The sequence below is a fragment of the Rosa chinensis genome, chromosome 6 (genome assembly GCF_002994745.2).
Source record: "Rosa chinensis cultivar Old Blush chromosome 6, RchiOBHm-V2, whole genome shotgun sequence".
NCBI lineage: Eukaryota > Viridiplantae > Streptophyta > Magnoliopsida > Rosales > Rosaceae > Rosa > Rosa chinensis.
The window spans coordinates 18,415,025-18,442,526 of record NC_037093.1 but is presented as its reverse complement, the minus strand read 5'-3'; the positions used below and the strand labels follow the sequence as shown (position 1 = coordinate 18,442,526).

General features: G+C 36.6%; 2 protein-coding genes, 1 long non-coding RNA gene and 2 other non-coding genes across 12 annotated transcripts; 3 read left to right on the top strand and 2 right to left on the bottom strand.

Annotated features, from left to right (window-relative positions):
• Positions 1-267: 267 nt before the first annotated feature.
• On the bottom strand, positions 268-5,039 carry LOC112173039. 8 transcript variants are annotated; one of them, XR_005802066.1, is made up of 7 exons: positions 4,763-5,039; positions 4,231-4,341; positions 3,831-4,014; positions 2,805-2,906; positions 1,939-2,114; positions 1,404-1,486; positions 268-653 (listed from the first exon to the last, which is right to left on the bottom strand). It is a non-coding gene; the product is annotated as an uncharacterized LOC112173039 (long non-coding RNA). The 8 variants fall into 8 exon arrangements; XR_005802068.1 differs by having other exon boundaries at positions 1,939-2,109; XR_005802071.1 differs by having other exon boundaries at positions 1,939-2,053.
• Positions 5,040-7,266: 2,227 nt separating this feature from the next.
• On the top strand, positions 7,267-8,480 carry LOC121049973 (glycine-rich RNA-binding protein 3, mitochondrial-like). Its single transcript, XM_040508475.1, has 4 exons — positions 7,267-7,396; positions 7,921-8,009; positions 8,302-8,367; positions 8,448-8,480. The coding sequence occupies exons 1-4, from the start codon at positions 7,267-7,269 to the stop codon at positions 8,478-8,480; spliced, it is 318 nt and encodes a 105-aa protein (XP_040364409.1).
• Positions 8,481-16,258: 7,778 nt separating this feature from the next.
• Positions 16,259-17,551, bottom strand: LOC112170973 (probable pre-mRNA-splicing factor ATP-dependent RNA helicase DEAH5). The gene is made up of 3 exons (XM_024308233.1): positions 17,548-17,551; positions 17,273-17,295; positions 16,259-16,651 (listed from the first exon to the last, which is right to left on the bottom strand). The coding sequence occupies exons 1-3, from the start codon at positions 17,549-17,551 to the stop codon at positions 16,259-16,261; spliced, it is 420 nt and encodes a 139-aa protein (XP_024164001.1).
• An 8,247-nt stretch (positions 17,552-25,798) lies between these two features.
• LOC112174933 lies at positions 25,799-25,900 on the top strand. Its single transcript, XR_002926244.1, has one exon. It is a non-coding gene; the product is annotated as a small nucleolar RNA snoR99 (small nucleolar RNA).
• A 496-nt stretch (positions 25,901-26,396) lies between these two features.
• LOC112174947 lies at positions 26,397-26,546 on the top strand. Its single transcript, XR_002926257.1, has one exon. It is a non-coding gene; the product is annotated as a small nucleolar RNA snoR145 (small nucleolar RNA).
• The last annotated feature ends 956 nt before the right edge of the window (positions 26,547-27,502 follow it).

Below are 27,502 nucleotides of genomic sequence, written 5' to 3'. Positions count from 1 at the left end.
GTTGTCTGAGAGCTATTTGAACTCTACTTTTCTGTTCTTTGAACGTGATAGAAACAACATATCAGTCACCTACTTCTGTTGTTTGAGAGCTCTTTGAACTCTACTTTTCTGTTGTTTGAACTTGATAGAAACAACAGATGATCATTTGTTTCTGTTGTTTCTATTTTCTTGATACAACATAAACCTGCATATATCTGTTGCCTTTCAACCATTTCAACATCAGTCATTTACAATCATCAAAACCATAAAATTGGACTAAAATCTGCATTGAAAATGATGGCTACGTTTCATTAATTGCATCAACATCATCCAAAATACAATCCATAGTTCCAACTCTAAACCTAGCCAACAGTTACATAATGATCAAGAGAACCAAAAAACCATCTCATCGATCTCGATCATTTACCTAATATTGCACTAAGTCAAAAACCTATAAGGTAAAGAAAGAGTAGCTAGGCAAAGCAACTGCATGCATAATTTAGGTTCATCAACACTTTCCATCAGTTATATATAAATGCACAAAAGCAGTTCCTGGTGCTACTCATCTACCTTAAACAGAACCAAAGTTAGAACTTCATAACATGATTTGCCCATTCAGCTCGAACCACATCAATATCCTTCTGTGTGTAAGCAAGATTTGATTTCCTTTCCCACTGAAACAAGCAAATGCAGCAAGTTATTATGATGCAAATGCAGCAAGTCCATTATAACTTGGTAGCAAACCTGAAATATGCCTATAATATGAACCTTATCATGTTGCATTTGCTTCTCAAAGTTACTTGCAGCAAGTCCAGTAAATCAACCTTATTATGCCTATACTGGACTTGCTGCATTTGCTTCTCAAATTTACTGGACATAATAAGGTTCAGTAACGTTCAGTAACTGAAATATGCCTATATGCAACAGATGACAAAGTGGAAACACCTGAAGAAACTCAAGCTGCTACTTAGCATGTCTTTTTAGTTTTTAATACTCATGAAGCTAAAATTGATGGGTAGAAGTACATATATTACAATAGTTTCAGAAAAGCAACGATATGACTAAAGCAGAAAATTCAGTCTTCAATCACAAGAACTATACAAGAAAATCAACCATATTGTTGTAGATAGTTGTCCAATCTTGTCAAAATTGCATAATATCAATTAACAGAGATGAAATATATGTTTTACCACTCAATTTGACTAAGAAGAGAACTTATATTACTGCATTTTCTTTAGGGGGTAGACGAAATCAAATTCGCACATGTATATAAATGAATTTGAATCACACACAGTTGGAGACAGTAAGCACCTATAACATAATTATTAGTGAAAGAATGTACAAGATCAGTTTGGAAACACAAGCATTTGGAAAAACACAAGTATATCTGTATCAAATAGTGGAAAAACAACAATTCTGGATACCTCTACAGATCTTCCCATCTTTGCAGCAGACACAAGTATATATGTAGCAGACATCCAAAAGAAACTCCCAGAGTTGGAATCACCTGAAAACGAATTTTCTACAATTAGTTATGAATTTTTAAAGTTCAATTATAGTTCCAGGTTTTTCTGCAAAACAGCTGCTGTGTACTTATTTCTTATTCTTTAATGCAACTTTCTAAAGCTCTAATTTGTGCAAAACTTCTAGGTACTGAAAATAGACATTCTAATGTTTTAAAGAAAAGAAACCACACCTTAATCAAAGCTTTAAAGAATGAGTTAAGGCTCTGTAAATTTAACTTTAAAAACTGCATATTTTTCCTGCTTGATACTCGACTCTTCTTAAGTTCTGAACATCAAAATTGAAAGTATGCAAGTATACTCAGCAAGGTCTTCATCACCCAAGCTGCAAAATAAAACCAAGCACCTAAAATAAAACCATAGACAAGCAAAAACTGCAACAAATAAACCTATATGTAATGTACAATTACATGATGATATAGTTAATTACACTAACCTGGTGACACAATGTGAAGCTTTAATCCTGATGTCAGGATTACTATTTTCTTTGTCAATTTTCATCATTGTCGCCTGGCCGTGGTAGTTTATCCTGTAACCATATGGTCTGCACACTAATTCATGCATCAGTCAGCATTTGGAACATGTGTTGCAGCTTCGATTCAGAAACCTAAGCTAATATATGAACATGAAAACATAGTTCAGGTAAAACACTATCAATCAAGAGAGGTAAATCTAGCATTCCAGATCCTCGAACCCAAATTAAGGGATCACGAACTCCAGAAATATCATCAATTTGATACAACTTAAGTAACAATAAAAATGACTTTGAGTTTTAGCAGCATCTTATAACTTAATTCTGATGTATAACAGTAAGTTTTCTTTGATTTTGTAGACTAAGGTTCATTAGAATCATTACGTACCAACAGTTCCCCTCGTTGGTCCTTGTTTTAAATGTTGACTCTTCAGCAACTTTAGCATCGACTGATCCTTGGTATGAAATTGTGGGCTTCATACTCCATGATTAAAGGACTCTGAACATTATAAATAAGGTATATCAGCCAAGAAACTCCTTGAGCCTGCTTCAATGGCTCAATGATGCTTACATTAATGACCTCTAAACAGGAATGCCATTCTTTCCTACAGTCAATGATATGAAATTCATAAAGCTAGATAATTTGTACTCTATTAGAAATGAACTGTCTAGTTCAAGAGAAATATTCAAAGAAAGTTGGATACAAGCACTAACATCAGTAAATGCAAAAAATTTATTATCAAAATTAGTGGTTGCACTGAGCTTATAAAAAACACTAGAGTTAAGTAACAAACAATTTATAAATATATGTAAGAGACAGATGTAACTACCTTGATTCCAAATTACATTGCATGAGAGAACCCTTATCACAGCATTGGTGATGCAGGACAAGTAGCAAAAGAACTCCAATACTAGGGTGTATTTGCAGCAGTCTCAATTGTTAGAAAGAAAAGGGATTTAGAATAAGAAAATTGAGAAGAAAAGGGATAAACTACTAGCATCACACCAGTAGGGTTCCTAGGCATCACACCCAGAGAACTTAGGCATCACACCTAAGGTTAGGTTGCATCACACAAACCTGGAGAGAAGCAACAGCTTTCAATTTTTATTAACTCAAATCTGCCAATAAACGTCTACAAAGGCCTCTATATATAGGGAGGCTAAAATAATTCTAGAATATCTAGGAATATCCTTAAAGAATCCTAAAGAAATAATCCTAATAATTATAAAAATCCTAATAATAAAAGCCTAGATTTATTTGAACTACTTTCCAAATCTTGACTTAAAATATTCTGCTTGTATTCTTCATCAATTGGTCTTCATATGCTGAGATCATCCTAAACAGAAATATTAAAAGAAAATGATTGAGAAAAGTTAAATCTGCAGGACGGTATGCAAGCAGCACTACTTGTGCAATTGTTATTATCACCATGTTTGCTAGCAATTGCAGCAATACCAGTGAAACCTAATGATAAACTTTATTATCAAAACAAAACCAAACGGAATGGAAGTGCACCCAATGATAAAGTTTGTATAATATATATATATATATATATATACTTGTACTTGGAGATTACAGCATCAAGAATTTTCTCAAGCTGCAGCTCCATTTGTTCTAGCTAAAACCTACTTGGTTCTGCACTTGAAACTTGTCTTTGCCTATTATCTATGAGGGAACCGAAAAGAAAACAGCTTAGTAGATATAGATTTCTCAATTCATTCACATCACCAGCCATGAACTTTTTCTCAACTCAAAACTTTAATCCCCTATTCAATATCTACAAACTCAACTAAAATGATATCTAATATTTCTGAAACACCAAAAACTTAATAATAAAAAACACAGAAAAACTTACCCTCCAAACCAGATCTCTTTTTGCAGTTCCAACTCACTATGGATGATGTCCACGGAATAAAATTCGCATTGATGCACTTGGAGCTGCAGGTAGAGCTGCTGATGATATACCAAGTAAAGCCTTCACTGAAACTTCGACCGAGGGAAGGAACGGTACTTGGGGATCCAATGAACTATATGTATCACTACATACATGCAAAATTAAAAACAACCAGGTCAGCAAGAAAATGACGATGATATGCACAGAGATGAAAGTCGTGAATTCAATCAAAAGATGTTCAACTAATTATGCCAATACAATTATAATTCACATATATGTAACACCTAAAATTACAATTATGAGAATAATGCCGATACAATTATCAAAATAGCAAAATTTAAATATTTAATGAAGTATTTACCTTTTTTTTTTTCATCGTTTCTCAATGAAGTTGTGGGCTTGTGGCCTCTGCTTCTGAGAGCTTCTCCTCACTAACCTCAGTGAGACAGTGACCGAGTTACAAACTGCAAGTCTGCAATTCAAAAAGAAGTTATCTTAATTAAATCATTAAAATGGAAATCAACTAATCAAGTTATCAAACAGTCAGTGTCAAACACTCTCAAACCCATTTGTAATCCACCCCTGAGTCAAAACTCAAAAGGAAATTGAAGTATCGAACCCATTTCAAGTTTTCAACCATTTCAATTTTCAACAAATTGACCATACGGTCCATCCGTCCATACCATTACCTTAGTTCAAAACCAACAAGAATACAATATCAAATCGAAAGCCACAAATGACAAATCGAACACAATTTACATATCACGAAACCAATCAGAATCAGAAGCTCAGATTAATAAGAAGTCAAGAAGAAGAGAAGAAGAGAAGAAGAGGAGCTGAGGAGGAGTGGACTGTCCAGGAGGAGAAGAAGACGGAGAGGGAGAGAGAGATACCTGGAGGCTGGAGGGCTGGAGGCGGAGATCGGAGACCGGAGACGGGTTTGCTAGTTGCAGAGTTGAAAGGAGAGAAGCTGGATAGGGAGTCTGGAGGGCTCGAGGTGGAGATCGGAGACCGGAGGCCGGGAGACGGGTTTGCTAGTTGCAGGTTGCTGGGCAAGGAGCTCGGCGGTGGGGGATGGGTAGGGCTTGAAAGACCGGAGAGGCAGAGATGCCTCACACCGAGACGGGTTGGAAGTTCCAAGGAGAGAGAGAAGCTGGATCGGGAGTGTGGAGTTCCAGCGTCAGAGCCGGAGAAGGAGGATGGGAGCGGAGGCGGAGGATGAGGGTGATGAAGAGGAGGTCGGCTGTCGTGTGGTTAGGGTTGAGAAAGAAACTTTATGTTTTTTTGACCAAGTGTTGAGAAAACTCGGGTATAGGCTAGGCATCTGCTGTTTTTTTTTTTTTTTTTTTTTTTTTTTTTTTGCAAATAGTTCACATTAAGTTTTTGGTTGAACGTACTAAAAAAAAAATTTGTCCCGATAAACTTTTCCCTTGACTCAGACAACAGAATCTGTTGTCTGAATTCTCTAAATTATAACAAACTTGAAAAAGTTGAATTGGTGTTGATTTTGATACCATTTAGACGACATAAATAGTTAAATCTGTTGTCTGAAGACGTTCAAAAAAATCAGACAACAGAAAAAACGTCTTCTGTCGTCTGAGGGGTATGGTATGAAGCATTTTTTGACATAGTGAACCTTTGTGAGCTTTTGAGTCTATATATGTGCTATTCTTTTTTTAGCGTTTAAATATCTTATTTTCTTGGCGTGTAATTTGTTGATGTCATTATTCTTTCATTTTGATTGACTACTTGCCATAGCTCTTTAATGGACTATAGAGATTACTAGAACTCACTCTTATGCCTGTTGAAACTTTTATCAATTTAAGCTTGAACCTTTGAAGGGAAGAAGGCACTAGGAACCACCACCATAGCCAAATTAACCTGTGTCCTTTTCATGCACACAAGATGTGCAACCCCCTAGTTAACCCCTTTGAGCCTACATTTAGCCTTTCCTTTCATCACCTACATAATCCTTAACCTTGAGCCTAGTATAGTTTTTCCTTTACCCTTATTATAAAGATTTAGTGGAGCTATATTCATGAGATGCTTTCGGTCAAAGTGATTGTTGTAAAGAGCAAGTGTGGGGGAATCATATTCATGATCCAAAGAAAAGAAAAGATATATTGCCGTGAAAAAGAAGAAAAAATAAATAAATAAAAAAGAAAAAAGTATTCGGCATTAAAAAAAAAATACAAAGTTTGGATCTGATTCCCTAAGTGAAAAAAGGAGTTTGTTTGGAAGTGAATGCCCAACATGAAGAATATGGCCTTTGTCCTACTTCACGGATGTTTTAGACGTTATACCTTGAGGACTTCAAATATTTTTATCTCTTACTTCACTAATGCTTCACTAGGTTTTTAGAATCTTTGTTATTTCCTATCCTCTCTTTCTTTAAACCTTAACCCTTGGCCCCATTACAACCTTAATCGAAGACCTATTTGATCATTGGAGACGGTGATTGATCTGTGGAGATTTGTGCGTGGGAGTGAGCATATGGTTTAGGTCCATTTGTGTAAGTAGTTGGTATCTTTCATGAGATCTTTATTGAAAAATATTTTCATACACTAGTACAAAAAGTTAATCACACAACAGAACACAAATCATATGTTGTGTGTTGAAGTCAGTTTTGTCATACAACAGTGATAGTTATATTCTGTTGTGTGAATGCTAACAAAGTGATAACTTTTTTATCGGAACTACATTGCACAACGGAATTAAGCATGGTCCGTCGTTTGAGCCTTAAAAACTTTAGCGGTAGATTTCCCTCCATTTTGGAGTTTTGGTTGGATCTTGAAAAACTGAAATTTCGGCTACTAAGACAACGGGTTTTACTATTGCCGTTGTGTGATTGAAAAACTAAGCACCAAAGTTGAAGGATGCTTGCTTGAATGTCTTCACCTAGATAGGCCTAGTGCAAGCAATTGTAATTGTACAACTGATTTAAGATTTTCTGTTGTGTGAACATGCAACTGGGCGGCAACATTTTAACCAAAAATGCTGAAGGCGCCATGTTTCCCTCCATGATTTCACATTTTAATTTTTAGTGATGCACTCAGACGACAATGGAAGAAAGATTTCTATTGTGTGAATAGCTTTGAAATTTTTTGACTAGGTTTAAACAAAAGAAAACAAAGCCTTCCACTTAGTCTTCACTCGATACTCTCTCGACACGAAAGGAAATCTCAGTCCTTTCTCACGAACCCTAAATCCCAGTCCTCTCTCACACTCCTCCTCCGCCTTTCTTCGCTGATATACCAATCCAAATCCCCATATCTCCTCCTCCTTGCTCTTAGATCTCCTCCTCCTCACCTTCAAACTATGGTCAATTGAAGAGATGCAGAAGACTAACAGACTCTTCAAGCTCCCTGTCACGAAACTCTAACAGGCTAACATCTCCATGGCCACCAACCGCGCAGCCGTATCTTCTCCGCCGCAGCGAAGAAGGACCATGTCCGCTCTCGAAGCCCGAATCTCCCTCGTCACTGCTCTCGCCACCCAAGCCTCCTCCGTCTCCCAGCAACATAAATGTTCAAATCCCTTTCCCACAATCTAAAATTTTCCTTGGTTCCGATTTAGAGAGAGAAAACGCGCGCGGGTGAGAGAGAGAGAGAGCGTGAGAGGTTCAGGTCAGGTTAGGATTTTGGAAATCGGTAGAGAAATTGGTTCCTCAAGGTTAGTGAGCAGGTAAAATTCTGAGACTAATTTCCTTTTCTTGTTTGATTATAGCCCCAATTTTAATTCTGAGACAAATTAGACCAGGAACGAATGGTGAGTTTGATTTGGTACATGATGATGATGATGACTGTGTGTGAGAAAGAGGTGTGCTTATTATGTGCAGGGAGCGGGTGTGTGAGATTTGAGAGCGAGAGAGAGTGGTTAGAGCAACGAAAGCTTTGTCTTTTTTCAATTTTAGGGTTTCTCTGCACCTGATATATCCATGGATCGCACGCTTGTGGTTAGTGTTTTGCATTTTCGTAAAGATTGCGGATTTTTATCTGATGAATTCAGGGGATTGATTGGTTTCATTTGAATTTTGTAATTGTGTTGCAAGTTTTGGGCATTCTATGGGATATTGATACAGATGTGTTGAGAGAGTATATGAGCAAATATGGGGAATTGGAGGATTGTATTGTAATGAAGGTTAGCCAATTAGCAACCTTTTAGTCCAAGACTGTTACTTTTTGTACCTTGCATTGTTATTTAGGGCTTAGTTTACTTATGAGGATGAAATTTCGTTTCTTTTATGCCACCGAACAAGATACTTGTGTGGATTAAGATTTGGTTGAAATTTGTACATTGTGAAATAGACTAATTCCATGAGCAATTGTGATAATGTTTTGATTTGATCTTAGTTTGATGCGTGTTTGCATTCTTGACCCTATGTCGGGACCTTGTAAGCTTCTCTTATGACTTTTGGTTCTCTGACTTTTAGGAGCGATCAACTGGCCGATCTCGTGGATTTGGATATGTAACGTTTGCATCAGCTGAGGATGCCAAGGTGAGTTGGATTTTCAGTTCTGGTTAGATCCACATTCAGTATATCAAAATGTCTAATTGCTGACATCTTTTTGGCTACAGAGCGTGTCATTAAGTGAGCACTTTCTTTTGTAATAAAAAACTAAAGGTTATTCTTTTGTAATGAATCTGTTGTGTTTATAAAATTTATTTTCTTATGCTTGATTGGAACAGGAAGTTCTTTTGCTTCAAATGAGACGGCTATATAGAATTGAGCTTTCAGCCATTTGGATGGATAAAATATCTATTTTTAGAATTCAATACATGTTTTATACGTATGTCCTATCAGTTTGTTAGAATTTTACCAGTTGAAGTTTATATTAGGAGTCTGCATGGTTGTATCACCAGTTTTATTGTTGTTACGGTCTGGGAATGAGGCTGCTGTTTCAGTTTTTTGTTACTAAGTGAGAAAAGAGGACACATGTGCTTGGTGGACTGTTTTGTAGCCAAAAAAAATTCTTGAAATGTGTTCATATCTTGTACGTTACTTCTTGTCTGACCTTGATAATAATGATTTTATTTTTGTTGTAGGGATGCATCCATGTGTCCTGGTTGATGGTTTTGAGATTGCCAAAAGTGCAACACTTCAATTTCTCGAGAAATTTAAAACTCCTGTGGTTATGGGCAGTGAGCCTGACAAAGAAATCCTAAAAATGGTAGCAAGGACAACTGTGCGAACAAAGGTATCTTGAATTATGCTTTTCCTTTTTCTTTTTGGTAGAAGGGGAAGGGGAGAATGAGGTTTACTCTTAGGTTTGATTCCTGCTCAGCAAAGGAAATCTTTTCCTGTTATATATCATGCTAATATGAAAAATGCTTTTTTGCAGTTACATGAAGCATTGGCTGATCAATTGACTGACATAGTTGTAAATGCGGTGAGTAATTGTGGTTTATGCAAGAAGGCTTGAAATAATGTTTATTCCACATGTAATTCTAATTTTCAAGTTAAGTGGCTTACAGAATCTAGTATTTATTGTAGGCCTCTTGCATCTTCATTTGTTACAAACTACAGTTTCATTATTGACAGGTTCTTTGCATACACATACCTGAGGAGGCAATTGATCTGTTTATGGTGGAGATTATGCACATGCGCCATAAATTTGATGCAGATACACGTTTGGTATGTTAATATCTTATATACTACTCAACCTTTAAGATTCTCTTTTGATCTTGATCACTTGATGAATATCATTGGATGTAGTTCCAATTCTTTTTATTATTTTTGTTTCTTCATTCCAAGATTCAATGATGAAATTGAAAATCATATTACTGCAGGCTAGATCAACTTTTGTTTTTGATTGCTGGGCTTGATGTATGCTTTGTCGGTGCTTTTTATATGGGATAGAAGTTTCTGTTGTCATTCTACAGTTTCTCAGTTAATCTATGTCTTATTCTAGGTTGACGGTCTTGTCCTTGATCATGGTTCTAGGCATCCTGATATGAAGCGACGAGCAGAGAATTGTTACATCTTGACAGCCAATGTATCTCTGGAGTACGAGAAAAGGTAAATATGTAGAAATTGGGTTGTAAAGAAACCTGCGTAAATTTTGGTGTTAATAATTTATCCAAATGTTTCAAAAATTGTGGAATCAGTATTTATATATGGAGCTCTTTATACTTTCTTCACAAACAAGTTATTTGTGAGCAAAAACCATTGTCTTAAGAGTATTTTGTTTTGCATTGTGCTTGCAATATGGCTTTCACTTTTTATTCTTAAAGCTTGTGAACAAGATAGCAGTCCTTTGTGCAGATATCATCTTCTGTTCTCATAGTCATGCATTCTGATCATTATGGAATTGATGGTTTTCTTCTCAGTGAAGTGAACTCTGGATTTTTCTATTCATATGCGGAGCAAAGAGAAGCAATGGTTTTAGCTTAAAGTCGTCAGGTTGACGAGAGAGTTAGAAAGATTATTGAGCTGAAAAATAAGGTAGAATGTTTTAATTGATATTGCATTTAAATTGTTGATGCCGCACACTAGCATTCCTGCACATGCTGAAATGATTCCTATACTTTGTGACTTGCAGGTTTGTTCTGGTAATGACAATAATTTTGTCGTTATCAATCAGAAGGGAATTGATCCCCCATCTCTGGACCTTCTGGCAAGGGCAGGGGTAAGCATGAATCATTTATTTATTACCTTCTGTCAAATTTCTGAATTGGTTGTTTGACTAAAAAATTAAACTAATTGAATGTAGGATTTTGATTGGGTTTGTACATATTGTGATTCAGGTTCAGGTTGCTTTTTTTAAGAATTCAAGATGTTAATTTTATTTGGAAATTTCGGTCTAATGAGTGAACAGACACTATGCCAAAAAGTGCATCAGACGACAGAACTGTTCTGTCGTCTGAACGAACAAAAATGTGTCGTCTAGTACGGTGTCGTCTCTTGGGGGCATCAGACGACAGATGTGTTCTATCGTCTGATTTTTCAGACGACATAAAAAAATAAAAGTCTTGTGTCGTCTGATGAGTTTTGCATTTTGGGAACATTGTGATCTGTTTCTTTAAAAGCATTCAAACAACAGTTTTGTATTGTCTGATAAACAAAACAACCACAGTATTTTTTAAATACTATTGTGTGAAGCATATTTGCAAGACTTATTTGTGTGGTCTGAATGCCCTTAAATAAGAAATATGAAGACTCTTATGTAGTGTCTTCTCTCATACAACAACATTTAAAGGTTGTGCTAATTTACTTTAAACGACAATTATATGTGGTCGTAAAGAGCATCAGAGAACAATTAAGTGTCGTTCTAGGGTACATACATACGACACTTAAGTATTGTGTGAAAGGTCTTTTATGAGGTCTTTTTATATTCTCTGTGATTGATTCCAACCACACTTATTTGTTGTTATTATACGTTTTAGCCAACACTTTCGTCTAACTTATGTTGTTGTTTTGCCCTTTAGACTACAATTTCTGTCGTCCCAATGCCAAAAAGACAATAAACTTCTATTTGATTTTTGTGTTGTTTTTGTTTAGCTGCAACCACACATTTTGGTGTGCTTTTGTTGTAGCTTGCAATTTTCTATTGTACCAATGCCAAAAGGACAATAGAATTCCAATTGGGTTTTGTGTTGTTTTTGTGCAGCTGCAACCACACATTTTGGTGTGCTTTTGTTGTAGCTTGCAATTTGAGATAACACATATTAGTAGTCCCCTGTTACAATTGGTATGCATGCATTCTGGAAATTAAAATTGCCCCTTCATGAAAGTATGAAACCCACATCCAAAATCATTCATTGCAATTTCTATTAATCCACCATTGTCTTATGTACACAACCTAATCATGAGCATCGATCAGTTCAAAATGTCCCATATCTACTAATCTGAATCTGCAGACAAGTCCAAATGCTTAATGAATGAAGAATCTACTAGACACAAGTTAATACAGGAACTACCTAGCTACACTGCTGTACCAGTTTCACAATCTGATCATGAATTGAATCACCCGAATCATAGAAGTGGTCATAGAAAACGGAAGGTATTCCGGGCTGCGTGAGTATATATGCATAACCCTGCAGATAATATGCACATAGAATGAAGTTATATTTGCTAGTGCTTTTAGTACATTTATGTCTAGATAACTATCACATACTCTGAGCTATTGATGTTATTAAACTATGAGTTAGTATAGCCACACTAAATATAAGGGGAAATGCTCATTTACCCAATTTTAGCTTAAAATTTGCCCACTTGCTCCACTAACTGTTTTTTAACCCCATTTACCCAAAACACTCTAAGGGATTATTTCCCCTTTACCCAATTAATTCTTTTTTTATTCATTTTATTTATTTTTGGGACTTTTTTGCCCTCTCCTTCTTTCTCACTTAGAGGGAGAAGTCATCCTCCACCTTGTCGGACTTCGGTGACCAGTGGGCGGCCGCTGACTCCGGTGATCGGAATCCAGCGGCCGGTGACTGGAATCCGGCGGCCGGTGACCGGAATCCGGAATCCGGCTACCGGACTGGTGACTGGATTCCGGCGTCTGAATTTATTGCCCCCTAATAATACCCAGTAACCATATTATTGCCCCCCAGTAATCATATTATTGCCCCCCAGTAATCATATTATTGTTGCCCAGTGATCATATTATTGCTGCCCATTGAATTGTATAAACTCCCAAAACCAAAATGAATACACTATAGGCACAATTGATCAATTTATAATCATATTATTGTCTCCCAATAATCATATTATTGCCCCCCAGTAATATGATTATTACCCCAGTAGAAACATTATTGCCTCTCAATAATGTTATTATTGCCAAGTCAATTTTGAAAAAGTTTGCTGGGCAAGGAGGAGCATAAAACAAAGAAATGGGAAATAAACATACTTAATCCCCCCACTTTATCAAGAAAAGCAATAACCTCTCTTTTTGGCTGTAATGAACGATTAGCTTGATTATGCTTAAGTGCTTCAATTTAATAAAGACAGCGTTGCCTTCTTATAACTAATAAAGACATCGTTGTCGTCATAATGCCGAGCAGACGGTGGCATAGTGCTTGACTGTGTTCAAGCAGACGACGGGGAACCTTTTTCCGGAGTTGTCTCAGCCAGGCTGTCGGTTTCTCTCCTCGGTTTCTTCCTAAGCGTGGAGATCAGTGAGAAAAGTTGTTGTTTTGAAGCACAGGTTTGCTTCGATCCCGGAGTAGGGGGTGATCGGCGTTCTGATTGGTCGACCTGGGTTGAGGACCTTGGAATGGCTCCCTTTCAAGGCGGTCTTGGCGTCTTGGGTTGTCTAATCGGATTTGGAATTGGGTCAAGGTCGGGCTTTCGTGTTTGAGTTCGACGTTGATCTCCAGATTTGTGGTTGGACTTGGTGATTGGCACGATGGTGCGGTGCTGCTTCTGATAGGGGCTGGAATGTTTGCCTGGGTCGACGATGGAGTAGCCAGCGGTGATGGCCGAGAAGCCGCCAAGGAGGCTGTTGCTAGATTGACGATAGTGGTCTGGGTGAGGAGGCGGATGAGAGAGAGAGAGATCGTTGATGGTGGTCTCGGTGAGGAGGGGAAGAGAGAGAGAGAGAGAGAGTGTGTGTGTGTGTAATTTATGAATTAAAATAAGGGCGAAACTGTCAATAGCTGTTAGATTGGGTAAATGAGGTTAAAAAACTCTTGGCGGAGTAAGTGGGCAATTTTTAGGCTAAAATTGGGTAAGTGGTCACGGCCCCTAAATATAATTAGATAAACTTTCACACGTGTAGTTTCAGTAAAAGGAAATAACTGAGGTGATGCTATAGACAAAACACCACCTAAGCAAAACAAACAAAAAACCCAGCAGGTTCTGACAAAAATGACTCTTTAAACTCAAGAGTCAGTACTAACCAAAACCAAAACTAAATAGCAGACTCCAACGAACATAACCAAAACCAAAAATAGTTTCAGCAAACTACACCTAACAACCAAAACAAAGCACAAAAATCTACTAATTGCAGCGAACTTCAACAAACATAACCAAAACCAAAAACAATTTCAAACAAGTACAGCCAAATGGTACGTAAAAAGAAACTCAGACAAGTTACAGACATATAAAAGACATAAAGTTAGGGAAGAACCAGTATTTTCAGAAGACATAACCACATCTCAATAAGCTCCACTAACACCTCATAAGACTAAAATCTAAGATACCTGTATTCAAAATCATGTGCCTCTAGGGTAGAACCATATGCATGTAGTGAAAATTAAGGCCAGCATGGTATAACTAAGGTAGAAATGTATAGTTTTACTGATCAGTTAATAAAGTGGGTGGAAAATAAATTACCATTTGAATGGAAAAGAAGTTGGGGATCAGCCTGCTCATTCTAGGATGTTCCACAAATGCCGTTAGTTAACCATGAGATGGCTGAACCCTCACAGTTGCTAGAACTCGGTCCTCATCTGTAAAGAGAACAATACAAGTAAAAGAAAAGCTGAATTACCTAAATTGTCTTCGATTTCTGAAGACAATTCCATTTTCCTTAAAGCCTAAATAAGCTGCAGTTGCTACACAAGTCAAAACTAACATAGCCTAACATACCTTTTACAATTACAAGTGCTTATCTGAAGGTTTTGAGGTACTGTAGGAATTACTAAGTAAATCTAGGGGAAGATGGATGATAGAAAGACCAAAAAGAATGCTGAAAGCTAGCTCATTTCCGAGGTTATCTAAAACCAAAAAGCTAAGCTACCATCACCAATACAGGTTTACTAATTTGCTTCCTGTCACAACCCTTTTCAGTGAAAACTTCATATTGCATAACTAAACCCATAAACATTTGCATTTGTGGAGGAAAAACAGCAATACCCGAATTAGTACTTTAAGGCTGGTAATTGACTTGAAGAATTAGACAAAAAATCCCAACTTCTGATCAACTATGTAAATCTAGTTCATCATATAATGACACTATATACCATTAAGTATGGCTAGGTACCCTACTTGGCCATATATCCAAAATAATTTACTTCTTTTAACAAAACTGTGATACAAAAACAGAGCATTTTGTATACAAGAACCGCATCCATACAAAGTAAATGGTAGATCTTGAAACACAACTTAACTGCAAATTATAAAATTCACTATTCTTGCAACCAAGATGGCGCAGACTCGAGAGGGGAAAAGAAGTCACTAGAAAATTAGCCTCTAACAAACCTCAAAAGAATGTCCAGCGGCCCTTCACTTTCAGAGCAAAGTGAAACTAGTCAAAGCTCAAAGCCTCACACCAACATGAGAAAGACACCGCTAAAGCAGCTGGGAGGGACCTTCCTGACATCGATGAAGAAAAACTGCAGTTTTTAGGGACCTGAAGAAAAATATAGGTTTGTTTTGAGGTAATATAAAGCACATATTTGAACTTTTAACCAAACACTCATAATGGTTCAAAGTTCAAACACGCAGGAGACGTTTTGTGTATATGATAAATAATAAGCATCAAAATAAAAGTTATTCAAACAACCAAGTGTTGATTAATTCACCATAACCCTCCACTCCCAAACATAAGAAAGCAAAGGTCATCCAGAACGATTTATAACTCTGTTTTGCCTCTCCATGTGAACCAACTATACCAATAAGTTACTGAATAATATTGTTTCCATTAACTTAACGAGCCTTAAGCAGCTCAAGAATTATGGAACCTAAACAATTAAGTACTCCATTCTTTGCTGTAAACATCAAAAAGCAATCTGAACACCTACAATAAAAGTAAATATACAGTTGAATACAGACTAACCTGTCAACCATTTTCCATAAAGAATTCCTATTATAAGTAGTGTTTAGGTCCCAGAAAGACCTAGGTTAGCTTGGCGCAACAGACTTGAAAAGCAATTATCAAATGACCATTCTGACAAAAGACAGATATAAGAAATCTTCTCAACTTCTCTAAATCCTCTAATCAAATTCCCTGGTTCCCAATACTACCCTCTTCAGGAAATTAAAACAACAATGAACCTGGACTTGGAACTGTACTGTAGGATGTCAGCAGCCCACTGAAGCCACCCATCAAACACAGTTGTAGGCATGAAAAAAGTATATTCTAGATACTTTAATTGAACAGCATAACAATAAAAGATATACCGAAGTCAAAGAAAATTAGTACCAAAATAAAACCTCAAAAAAAAAAAAAAAGGAGGTATATGTCAATAAAGGATAAAATCATTGTTATTATGTAAGTAAACAGACCTCGTTCAATCTCCAATCTGATATGGTGCAAAAGGTTTTGGAAGATTTTTTCATGAGTTGAAACAGAAGCGGTTGTGAAGAAATAAACAACACTGGAACTTTATGGAATTGAATTTCTGCCCCTTGCAAAAGAAATGGCCCTTTGTTTCTCTCTCCTCTGCACCAGATGTGCAGAGGCAAATATGTTTCCAAATAGAGAGCCAGATGGAGACTGCTAGAGCTGTGATTTCTTCTTCGACCCCAAAATGGATACGCCAAGAGTTTGGTTCATGGTATCTGTCATATAGCGACGGTATCTGGGTGCTAGTTCCACAAGCCATTTGGGATCAATGACGGTTACCTCACGCATATACTCCTTCGTAGTCATAACCAACTCATGGTAGATGATCCAATCTGGTTGTCTCTGGAAGAGCGCACTGCTTGGATGGATATAAACTGGCTGGTTCTCCACTAAGGTTCTATACCCCTCCTGAGGGTCCTTTCTAGCATCATGGAAGAAAAATCCCGCCGTAATTGCCTTCCTGATCTGTGTAAAATTCTTTCCAGCACTCACAACATCCAGTTTATACCAGATTGGTAAAGCTCTTCTGCTACCTAAAATCAATGTCTAAGACAATTAAAAGACCAAAGAAATAATGATCATGACCAAAGAAATATGCAATCAGAGATGTGAAACAGAAAAGTCAGAGACTAATCCTTGGAAACTCACAAAGTCTAATGCTTTTTGTGAATCAGAATTGCATTAATTTAGTTCTTGCTAACTGAGTTGCATCACAAGAAGAAAAGCAGGCAAAAAATGTAGAAAGCTATGACTGAACATAACACAAGAACTCCATACAGCACAAGGAAAAAGCTAATCATTCAAATTTCATCCAAGGCAAGCACACAGCCAATACAGCCAATACTTCTATATACATTTATATATGTTACAAGCATCTTAATTTCTGTAATACACACGCACACACCTAAACCTGCTCGGCTCAAATAAGATGCTTAATTTGTGGTCTTAAGTTTTCCCATTCAGAACCCACTAAAAAGAATCTGAGACCATAAGAAGGCAAAAGAAATTTGATAGACCGAGTCTCCTAGTTAATCACCTTCCCATGTTAATGAGAATACAATTAAACAAAAAGACATGAAAAGACTATGAAGAGTTAGGTCCATATGAGCAACTCATATGTATTCTAATTCTTTTTCTCGATTATACATTTGATTAAATTACGCATACCTCGTCGAGAATGAACTCATAAACTGAAAAGCATTTAAACCAAAATGTAGACAGTAGCACTATCTTTTTTTCAGAAACGTATGGATTTCACTACAGAGCGAGAAGATTACCAGTGCAGTCTAGTAAATCTACTGAAAATTGAGTCTGACACTAGCTTGCTGATTGAGTCTTTTGTGCCATTCTAGATGAATCAGCAAAGACAAAAGGATCAGAACAAATGCATATGTATTTCAATCTCAAGAAATACTCACACTCAGCCCAAACCCATCAAATACCCATCTCAATTCTTAACTTTCCGTAAACCAATATCAAGACAGATATGAAAATATAGAGACTCAAACCCAGTTATGCAGTGCTGCTAAAACTAAAACTAAAACGAAACTAAACAATGGAAAGCAAACCCATTACAGATACTATAGATAGTTAAAGCTCTGTTTTGATCAATAGCAATACACACGAACCCTCAAACACAACCCAGAAAACCCAGAACAATCGCATCAAAATTGATAAAGAAAAGCATGGGAAGAATTGAAGAACTTTCAAGTATAATAAACAAATAACCATAGATCGCCCAAATTAGTGATCAAAAAACGAAAAACTCAACCATAGAACCCTAGATTCACAGTGTAAGTGAATAAAATTGCACCTTGATTTGGCCAGAGAAAAAAACCAATGAGCAAGACGGCCAAAGTTCTCAACTTTCTCCAAAGGCTCCATGGACGGAGTTCTCAGGAAGCATCTCAAGGCCGTGGCGGCAACAGACTATTCAACTTGGCCGCTGGCGAAGGCTTCGAATCCAAGGCCATATAGAGGAGATCTGAAGGCGGAGACTCGTTCTCCTTGGCGGCTATATGCTTTCACGGAGGCTTGCCAGATCCTACTGGGGCGGCTCCATCGTCTCCCGTAAGAAATTGTGGCGCAGATAGACTTCATCTCCGTCAATTTCAGAGAGAGACGGAGAGGATTGTAGAGAGAGAATGTGATATTCGGAGACACAGACAGAGGGAGAGGGAGAGGGAGAGTAGGGTTTGGAAAGACACGAGAGAGAAGGAGAAGAGAGTTGGTAGATCTTCTACTGAAGTGGCCAGATTTGATAGAAATATGATGAAGAAGTTCAATCTTAGCCAACAAAGAATCGAGAGAGTGAGAATCGAGATCTGAGAGAGCTGAGTGAGAAGGAGAGAGGGCTCGTGTTTGAGTTTTCCTCACGGTTTCTAGGTCGAGCTGAGAGAGCCCGAGTGAGAAGGAGAGAGAATGGGTGAAGGGTCGAGGTCGATCTCTATAAGCACAGGTCAAAATAATTAGAAAATTTTAAAAGAAGCTCCACACTCGGACAACATTTAAATGTTGTCTGAATGTCACAATATTTTCTAGTCAACTAGGGCTTGGTTATTTGAGAGGGAAAAGTACCAAATCAATTTTTGGATATCCCTCCAAATTTGAGATAGGAAATCACCACCTTCTACAACTACATAAATGTGTTGTCTGAATGCTCACCATTTATCCAAATTTGAGATAGGAAATCACCACCTTCTACAACTACACAAATGTGTTGTCTGAATGCTCACCATTTTTCCAAATTAAACCAGTATGGTTTTAGTGTATATTCAGACGACAGAAAAAAAAATTATGTCGTCTGAAAAACTCAGACGACATAAAACAAAACTTATGTCGTCTGAAGTGTGTCGTCTGAAGGCCTTTTTGGCATAGTGAGAGCTATATGGGTAATCCGTGAACTCATAGAATTGCCCTTAGAATTGTGGAAGTCCTGATTTAGTACAAGTACTATGGAAACATGATAGATTCTTTGCAAAAAGGCTGCATTTTTAAGGCCCCATTAGCTCTATATCTAACTTGGTTATCTGCATTTTTAGTGTCCCCTTATTAAAAACTTATCTTGGCGGTGCACAGCTGATCTATTTGTTACATTGGCCTTGCTATGAGTGGATGATGCATGTTTCAATTGTCATAATAAGGGCTGAGGAATTATTTGGAGGGGCTGTATCTATGTATATTCTGTGTGCTTCTCATTCTTATCGAAAAGAAATGGTTGACTTTTCAGGTATCTCTTTCTCTCTCAATCCCCAGTAAGTTTCAGTTATTTTACCATCTATTGCTCCTCTTGGCAAATTTATTATGGTGGTTGTGCAGTTACTTCTTGCTGTGAAACAGTGCCATGACAAAGGAATATGTGGTTTGTTTGTCTAATGATTGCAACTAGATTTAGGGTTTCCTGGGTCTTTACTGGTTTTGATTACTAGGTGGAGTTGTTTATCTTGCAGTATTTGATTTTCCTAAATTTTTTTATTTTATTTTACAGGAAAAGTCTCAAGTATCTTCCTGCTATATGTGCTGTATTGTCAGGTACATATAGTTGCTTTACTATTTTCTGCTTCGTTCTTACATGATTTGTGGTTTAGATTTCTGCTTACTGCAATCTGCAAGTACTTTTGTAAACCGTAGTTTTCTTCATTGTAGGCATAGAGTATCCTCTACTCAATCTGAAGACTTGTCTATTACTTCTACTACTTCAGGTACCGAGGTTGGAGAATTAAAGGTATGATGACAAGTAAAAGTTTTAGTTCTATATGGAAGCTTCTATTTATTATAATGGGAGATCAGTACTTTATATTCCCTACATGGCACTGGGGAAATGAAAAGTGCTACCATAATACAAAATATGTGATGATCCGCTGATGCATGTTGTGATCAAGATGACATATCTGTTTGTTTTAGCTTTATATATGATAAAAAAAAATTTAATTTAAATGGTCATAACTTCTGTAGATGTTAATTGATTTATACCACATAACAATCACACATTTGTAATTAGATAAGCGTAGAGGTATCCGGGGCCAAAACTCAAGCAATATTTGATGACGTCTAATATTTTGTTCAAATAACTATCCAAAAACACATTGAGGAGGAACTCTACAATTCTGCACTTGAGGTATCTGTTTACTTTCTATTGAGACAGTTACTAATATCACACTAGATAATTGTTCAAATAACTATTCGCTAAAAAAGAAACAAGAAAAAAAGAAGCTCAAATAGCTCTGCTTGCCTATTGCTAAAACCTACAGTGTGATTACAGGGAAATGCACTCGAGCTTGAACACCATTTACACCGTGGACGTGCATTAGCTGCTTTTAATCATTTTCTTGGTTTTAGAGTTCAAAAATTGAAATCAAAAGGAAAAGGACAAATACAAGCAAATGTTCAAGCAGATGTTCAAACACTTCTTGGACCTATGACAGAAAGAGAAGAGTTTCTTCTTTCATCAGTAAGTTTTATTGTCTAGTCATTTAGTATCATACTTTTCTGTGGACAACAAACTAGTGAAGTGGATCTCTTATCAACTCGTGTACATTCTCTTTTTTTGTTTTATTAAATGTCAGTTTTCCTTCAGTAGAATATATTTTTCATTTTATGGTTTTTACCTGACACTAGATATATATATATATATATATATATTAATTAAAAACTGAAAGAGTACAAACAGTAGTGTACTGGCAGTGCCTAAAAGAAGTTAATGTTATACATTCAGTTATAATGACTTATAAGTATTATGTACATGGAAAAAAAAAGAAAAAAGAACAAACTAAGGTAATAGAGATGGAAAACAAGTTAAGATGGCGCTAGTGCTGTACAAACCATCTTTCAAACAGGTTTCAAAATACATGGCACAACATGTCTAATGGCTTTTTCCAGACATGACCTGTACACATACTTTGTGCCTAGCATGATATGCTCTAGTGGTTCCATGAAGCATATATGCGCTGGATATAATTGATGATCCAGTTTACACCTCTGCTTCATCATTCTATTAGAATTTGGATAAGCTTGGGTGCATGCATATATATCTATCGTTGCTGCAAATTCCCAAATCAATGTGCATTTATTTTTTAATTAGTTTTGGTTGCGAGATAGGTAACACATCAGGTTTGTCTCTGTCCTTAAGTTGTGACTGTCTTAGCATACTGGAAATCATGCCATCATTGTGCAAAATTCTGTGGTGGTCTTTCACTAAAAGTCTGGCATTTGAGTAGTGAAATGTTAAGTTTACATTGACTGTGATTTTCATCTTGCATATCAATCAATTTGATTAACAGAGAATTATACACCATTAAGAAGCATGTTACTGAAAAAGTGATAAATGTGGATTTTCACAGCCTAGCTATGTTTGCTATACCCTTGTGTACATGGCTTTTGTCAATAAACTAGTAGCTACCTAAGATTTCCATACTTGAACATGCAGTTTGATTCAAATATCACATTATATACATCAAGGCATCAAGCCTTGCTGACTGAGCTTATTTGCTACTTTTCAGCTTCCTACTAACATGCATGGAGGGAATGGAAAGGTTGCGTACATTGATGCTGACCCAGCAGCAAAGGCAGCTGCTGCAACTGTCCTTGGCATCTAAGTTGGCTATGGATTCAGGCCTAAGATTCCATGTAGAAGATGAATCTAGAGCTAATGCTGCATAAGATAATGAACTTGCCCATCAAAATCCTCAAGCACAAGATGGAAATTGAATTGCTCGTATTGCAGCATTACTTGTGGGTGAGGATCGAACACAATCTTGTATAGCTTATGAAATTGGAAGGCATAGTTCAATGAAATGTTTAAATGCTTATAAAGTTGTATATGGTGAATCAATTAGAGTTTGTTTGATGTATCAAAGCTACTTTTAGCATTAATATAAAATTATTGTTCATTGGTAATAATCTCTAATAGATTTGTACAATTCACCTAGCATTGATCTCATACAACACAATGCAGAATAATATGTTGTCTGACTGTAAAAGGATTCAAAATTAAGGCTTCTCATACAACAGTTATTAGATATTAGCCAATTCGATTACAACATTCACACCACAGTTAAGACAATATAGTTATTGTGTGAACTAACAACCAACAACAGAAAATAACAAAATTATGTTGTGTGAGGTTCATAACACACAACAGAAATAAAATTATCCCTGTTGTCTGAATCAATCAACACACAAGAGATATAATTTCATTGTAGTTGTCTAATACTTATCTCAGACAACAAATAAACAATATAGCTGTTGTGTGTTATGAATCTCAGACAATAAAGAAGGAGTAATATCTGTTGTGTGTTATCAATCTCAGACAACAGCGAATTCCTTCTTCTGTTGTCTGAATGTGTCGACACATCCCCGGGCATGCCATGGCAGACACATGCCTGCGCAAAATTCACACAACGGAAACAAGTATTCTGTTGAGCAAAGTATTGTCACACAACGGTGAAATCACCGTTGTGTGATTTTTCAATCACACAACACTCGTTTAGACCACAGTGAGGCTGGTCATCACACAACACAAAATATCTGTCGTCTAATTAACTTATTATAGTAGTGATAAAAAGCTTTTGTTTCTTGTTATCATATGTGAGCTATTTGTTTGCCTTTATAAATCATTCCTCTCACATATAACTTGAGTGAAAATATAAGCATCTGCTATAGTCAGAAAATCATGAGAGAAAAGAAATTGAGTGCATCCTTGTGAGAAATTGTGTTGACACTGGTTCGACACATGAGGAGGTTGGGTTTCTTTTGTTGCATTGGTTTAATTATCCTTGCATTAAATTTTGAGCATAATAGTTATCAAAATAAATTAGCTTTTAAGTGAAGTTGTGATTTGATATATGATTGCTTGATTCTTGTTGACCATATGTGTGGGCATTATATGTTCTCTAGGATGTTTGGAAGACATTAGGTTCGTGTCCTTGGTTTAGTTTAGTTTCTTTTGTTTGCTAGGGACTAGCAAAGTCTAAGTGTGGGGGTATTTGATAGGAGCGTAATTGTACATTATTTATATCAAATTCCTTTATATTTTCATTGTTGGTTCTTGATATTTTCCAGTCAATTACTTTGTTTATATGTTTTGTAGGTATTTTAGAGCAAAGAAGAAGAAAAGAAGCAAAAGAGGGATTGAAAGCAAAAATCAGCAAATCTGTCTGTGCAGATCAATCAATTTCGACAGACTACTGAGAGCAGCTCAGGACGATCCAGATAATGATCTTTATATTGATGGAAAGCCTCGGATGTCTAGTTTCCAAAGCTTTTTACGGTTCATGAATATGGTTTTTCTAGAAGAAGTTATGACCGATTTAGTACAAGGAGGTCTGACTGCATGCGAATCTGAGTCCAAAAAAGTAAAGATTGTCTCCTAGAGCTATAAGGGAAGAAGAATTAAAAGTCCTTTAATTAGAGATCAAATTCCTTAGTTCTTGGAGAAGAAGAAGTTTTGACGCAATAACTATATAAAAAGGAGTCTAGGGCATCATGGTGTCTATCTTTGGACACGCAACATCAGTCCATTGCCGCCATCCTCTCATCCCTCTCTTTTCATGTTTTATTTTATTTCTTTTATGTATTGCTAATAGTTTTTGATAGTTAGGGGCTGCCTAAGCCCTAGCCATGTGTAAACTAAGATTTTGGCATTAATTTGATAGTTTCTTGGATATTGAATGTTTGTTAATTCATTGGTTTATCATTGATAAATTCTAGTTTCATTTATTATGGTTGCAAACGTAGTAAGCATGCTAGGATTTTATTGCTATGATTTCGTGTTTAGATCATCATGTCAAGTATGTTATCTAGAGTAGCACATGAGTGATCTGAGCCCCATTTATATGATCTAGCATCCAGGTAGATTAGGACAACATCAGTACCGAAATTGCCTAGCTTTATTCACAACCTTAATGACTTTTGACTTGAGAGCTGTGCGAGAACATCACTCTAGGTTCCATGTTAGAAGCTAGGTTAGGATGTAGACATCATGCACTTAACATATCAAGTATGAAAGGTTAATAGGTTAAGTTCATCACATCATTGGCTTAGCTTGAGTAAAGACATTCAATTGAAAAGAAGTATGTAGATTAACAAATCTTAGGTGAAACATGGTCTAGTGGTGTATGGTTGTTCCTAGCTATTGTTAATGTCATCTATTTCACAAACCCAAAAACAATTCTCTATTTTAGTCACTTTCTATTCTTTATTTTGTTTTATTTATTTAGTATAGTAAATCAACTCCGATTCCCACTACACCAATTTCGAAATCAGACAACACATATCAGACGACAACAAACATTTTAACTGTCGTCTGAAATAATCAGACGACAGCAAGAATTTTTCTGTCGTCCTAATTTTCGAATCAGACGACAGTTGTAACATTGCTGTTGTGTAATTGTAAATCAGACAATGGTTGTTTTTTTCGATGTTGTCTGAATTGATTGATTCAGACAACAGTTATTACATTGATGTTGTTCAAGATTGATTAACACAATGGTTGAAAAAAGATGTCGTCTGATTGCTTTTAGTCACACAATGGTTATTACTTCTCTGTTGTGCAATTGCTATTAATACAATGGTTGAAAAAGATGTTTTTAGTCACACAATAGTTTTTAGTTGTTTGTTGTGCCACTCTCTTTCAAACAATGTACTTAAATTGGTGTTGTCTGAGTTTTAGGGTTCAATATATATGCTAGCCCGCCCTTGTTATACTTAGCCAAATTTTCAATTTTTCACTCTTTCCCTCCATTCGATAGAATTTGACTTTGATGTCGACTACTATTTAAAGGAACTTATAAGTTATAACCCTAGAAATCCAACACTGTCTCTCTCTTCTCCTCGGCCGCACGCCCAATTCTCTCTTTTCTCTCTCTTCCACTTCTCTCTGCCATCGTCGAAGACCACATTTCCGGCCACCGCAAGCCGCCGCAAGATGCAGATTTTTGTGAAAACCCTAACGGAGAAGACCATCGACAATGTCAAGGCCAAGATCTAAGACAAGGAAGGCATTCCCCCGGATTAGCAGCGTTTGATTTTCGCCGGAAAGCAGCTCGAAGAAGGCCGCACCTTGGCCGACTACAACATCCAGAAAGGTCTGTCCGCTTTCTCTTTCACTTTGCTCCTGCGTTTGTGAATTTGATTTCGAAACTGATTGGATTGATTTATGTGGCTTCCAAAGTCGACTCTTCATTTGGTGCTGAGGCTCCGTGGAGGTATCATCGAGCCTTCTTTGATGGCCTTGGCTCGCAAGTACAATCAGGAGAAGATGATTTGCAGAAGGTGAGGCTCTTTTTTCCTAATTGAATATGTTTATTTGTGTTTAGGGTTTTGGCTTGAGAAAAACTGAGGGGACACTTACTTAGCCTCCTTTGCTGTTAATGTGCAATTGATGTTATACTTGTCCCAACAAGAAATTCCCATTCTATTAACTTTGTCAGTTGGGCTTCTTTACTTGCAGTTGATTTTCATGAATGGAACATCGTGTTGTTTTTTGAAATGTTTGCTTTAATTAGATTGGTACTTATTTGGTTGAAACTCTGAATGATCACATTGTTTGCTAGATATTTGTTTGGGTAATTTATTGTGTTGTAATGTGCTTGAACTTGATGTGGCTATTGACTCTGCTAATTGTTGATTGGTATTTTAGCTTTGTACGATTAGTCGTACCTAGTGGGACAATTACTTAGCCTACTTGCTTCTCAATTGCAATTGAGGTTATGCTGGTCCCCACATCAATTTTTCATTCTATTAACTTTGTCAGCTGGACTTTATTATCTGCAGCTGATTTTCATGAATGGAATATCGTCTTTTTTTATTTATATGTCCCCATGTGTGAAAAAGTGTGAATGTTGTTTCTAGATCATGATAGTTACCACTTCTTGTTTGAAGTTAAATAGTTCTAGTTACTCTCAAGTTTTTGTGGATTAGTCTGATTTGATGGATGTTTTAATGTCTTGCTTTCATTCATGTGATGTTTCAGAATCATATGAGGCGATGATGATAATATAGATGAGAAATACTCAATTGATTGCTGTTGCAAGATGAATATCTAAATCTATGGTTCACATTCACTGAGCATCATTGCAGCTTTTCTTATGTCTGTTTCTATGATATCTTTTTAAATCGAGGGATCTATGGAGGCAGTGTATAAAACAGTGCGCTTTCATCCAAGTTTGCCTTCGAATATTGTGCTGAAAGCAGATCACCCGAAACCCAGTTTCATCGATGGGTGTTGGTTTTTATTTCTGAATCAATGTTTTCTACATCAGATATTTTCTTTTCTTTATTGAAATTAGGTTTTATTTGAAGGTCCCAGTGGAGGGGAAGCTACTCTTTAATTGAGGCCTCTCTAACATTTGAAAACAAACCTTCACATAATCACTTGCCAAATCGTACTACTCTCAGAGTTCTGTTTCTTTTCTGAGTGTCTTGAACCCTTGGCTACATTTTTCCATTATGCACAGAAGTTCCAACCTATCAAGATTTGTTAGTGCATTTGAACTCCAAAGGGGCAATAGATTCCTTTTTTGTTAGTTTTAAATGGAATTACGGCTTCAATTTGCATTCAGTATTTGTCGGTTTTTTTTTATATGTTAATCTTCAATCATGTTGAGTACCATGTGAGAATATATTGCTGTGCTTTTTCTACAATCTCTGTTTCTGTTGCATTTTGTATGCTGTTGTAGATAATTGTGTGCTGCCAGTTAGCCTGTGTTTTGATGATGGGGATTTTGGTGTAATGGGGCCTCAATACTTATCTTTGTATTGTGTAATACGACCAGTTTCTATTGCCAACTCCTAATTTTTTTGTTCTTGTGGCCTTTCAGATGTTATGCTCATCTGCACCAAAGGGCTGTCAACTGTAGGAAGAAGAAGTGTGGCCACATCAATCAAGTAAAATTTTATAACTTATTGTTGCGGAGGAAGCAGTACTACTTTAAGACTATGGTCTCGGCATAACTGGTATTAGGTAAGAATTTCAAGCCTTTGAGTTGTGAATTTGTTTTTGTTGGGATATTGAGATGAATACCGGAGTTGATGTATAAAAGCATTAAATTGATTGAATTTGGGGGGTTTTGCTCATTTTGGTCCTTTTCAATTAAGTTTGACATGAAATTAAATTGGGTTAAAGTTTTAGCACATTTGTATTTTCAAATGAAAATTGGCTTGCTGCAAATCTTTAATTGCAAGTGAAAATTGGGTTTCATGTTTTCAGTGTTGTATTGGTTTGTGTTTAGATAGTGTGCAAATGAGTTGGGGGTGTTTTGTTGTATTGGTTTGTGTTCAGATATTGTGCAAACTGATAAGCATTTTAAGATCAAGGGTTTTTGCGTTATTTCTTTTTTATGATTTCCCCAGTTTATCAGTCTCGAGTGTAAACTATTTGATTGACTTGTGTCAATCTAC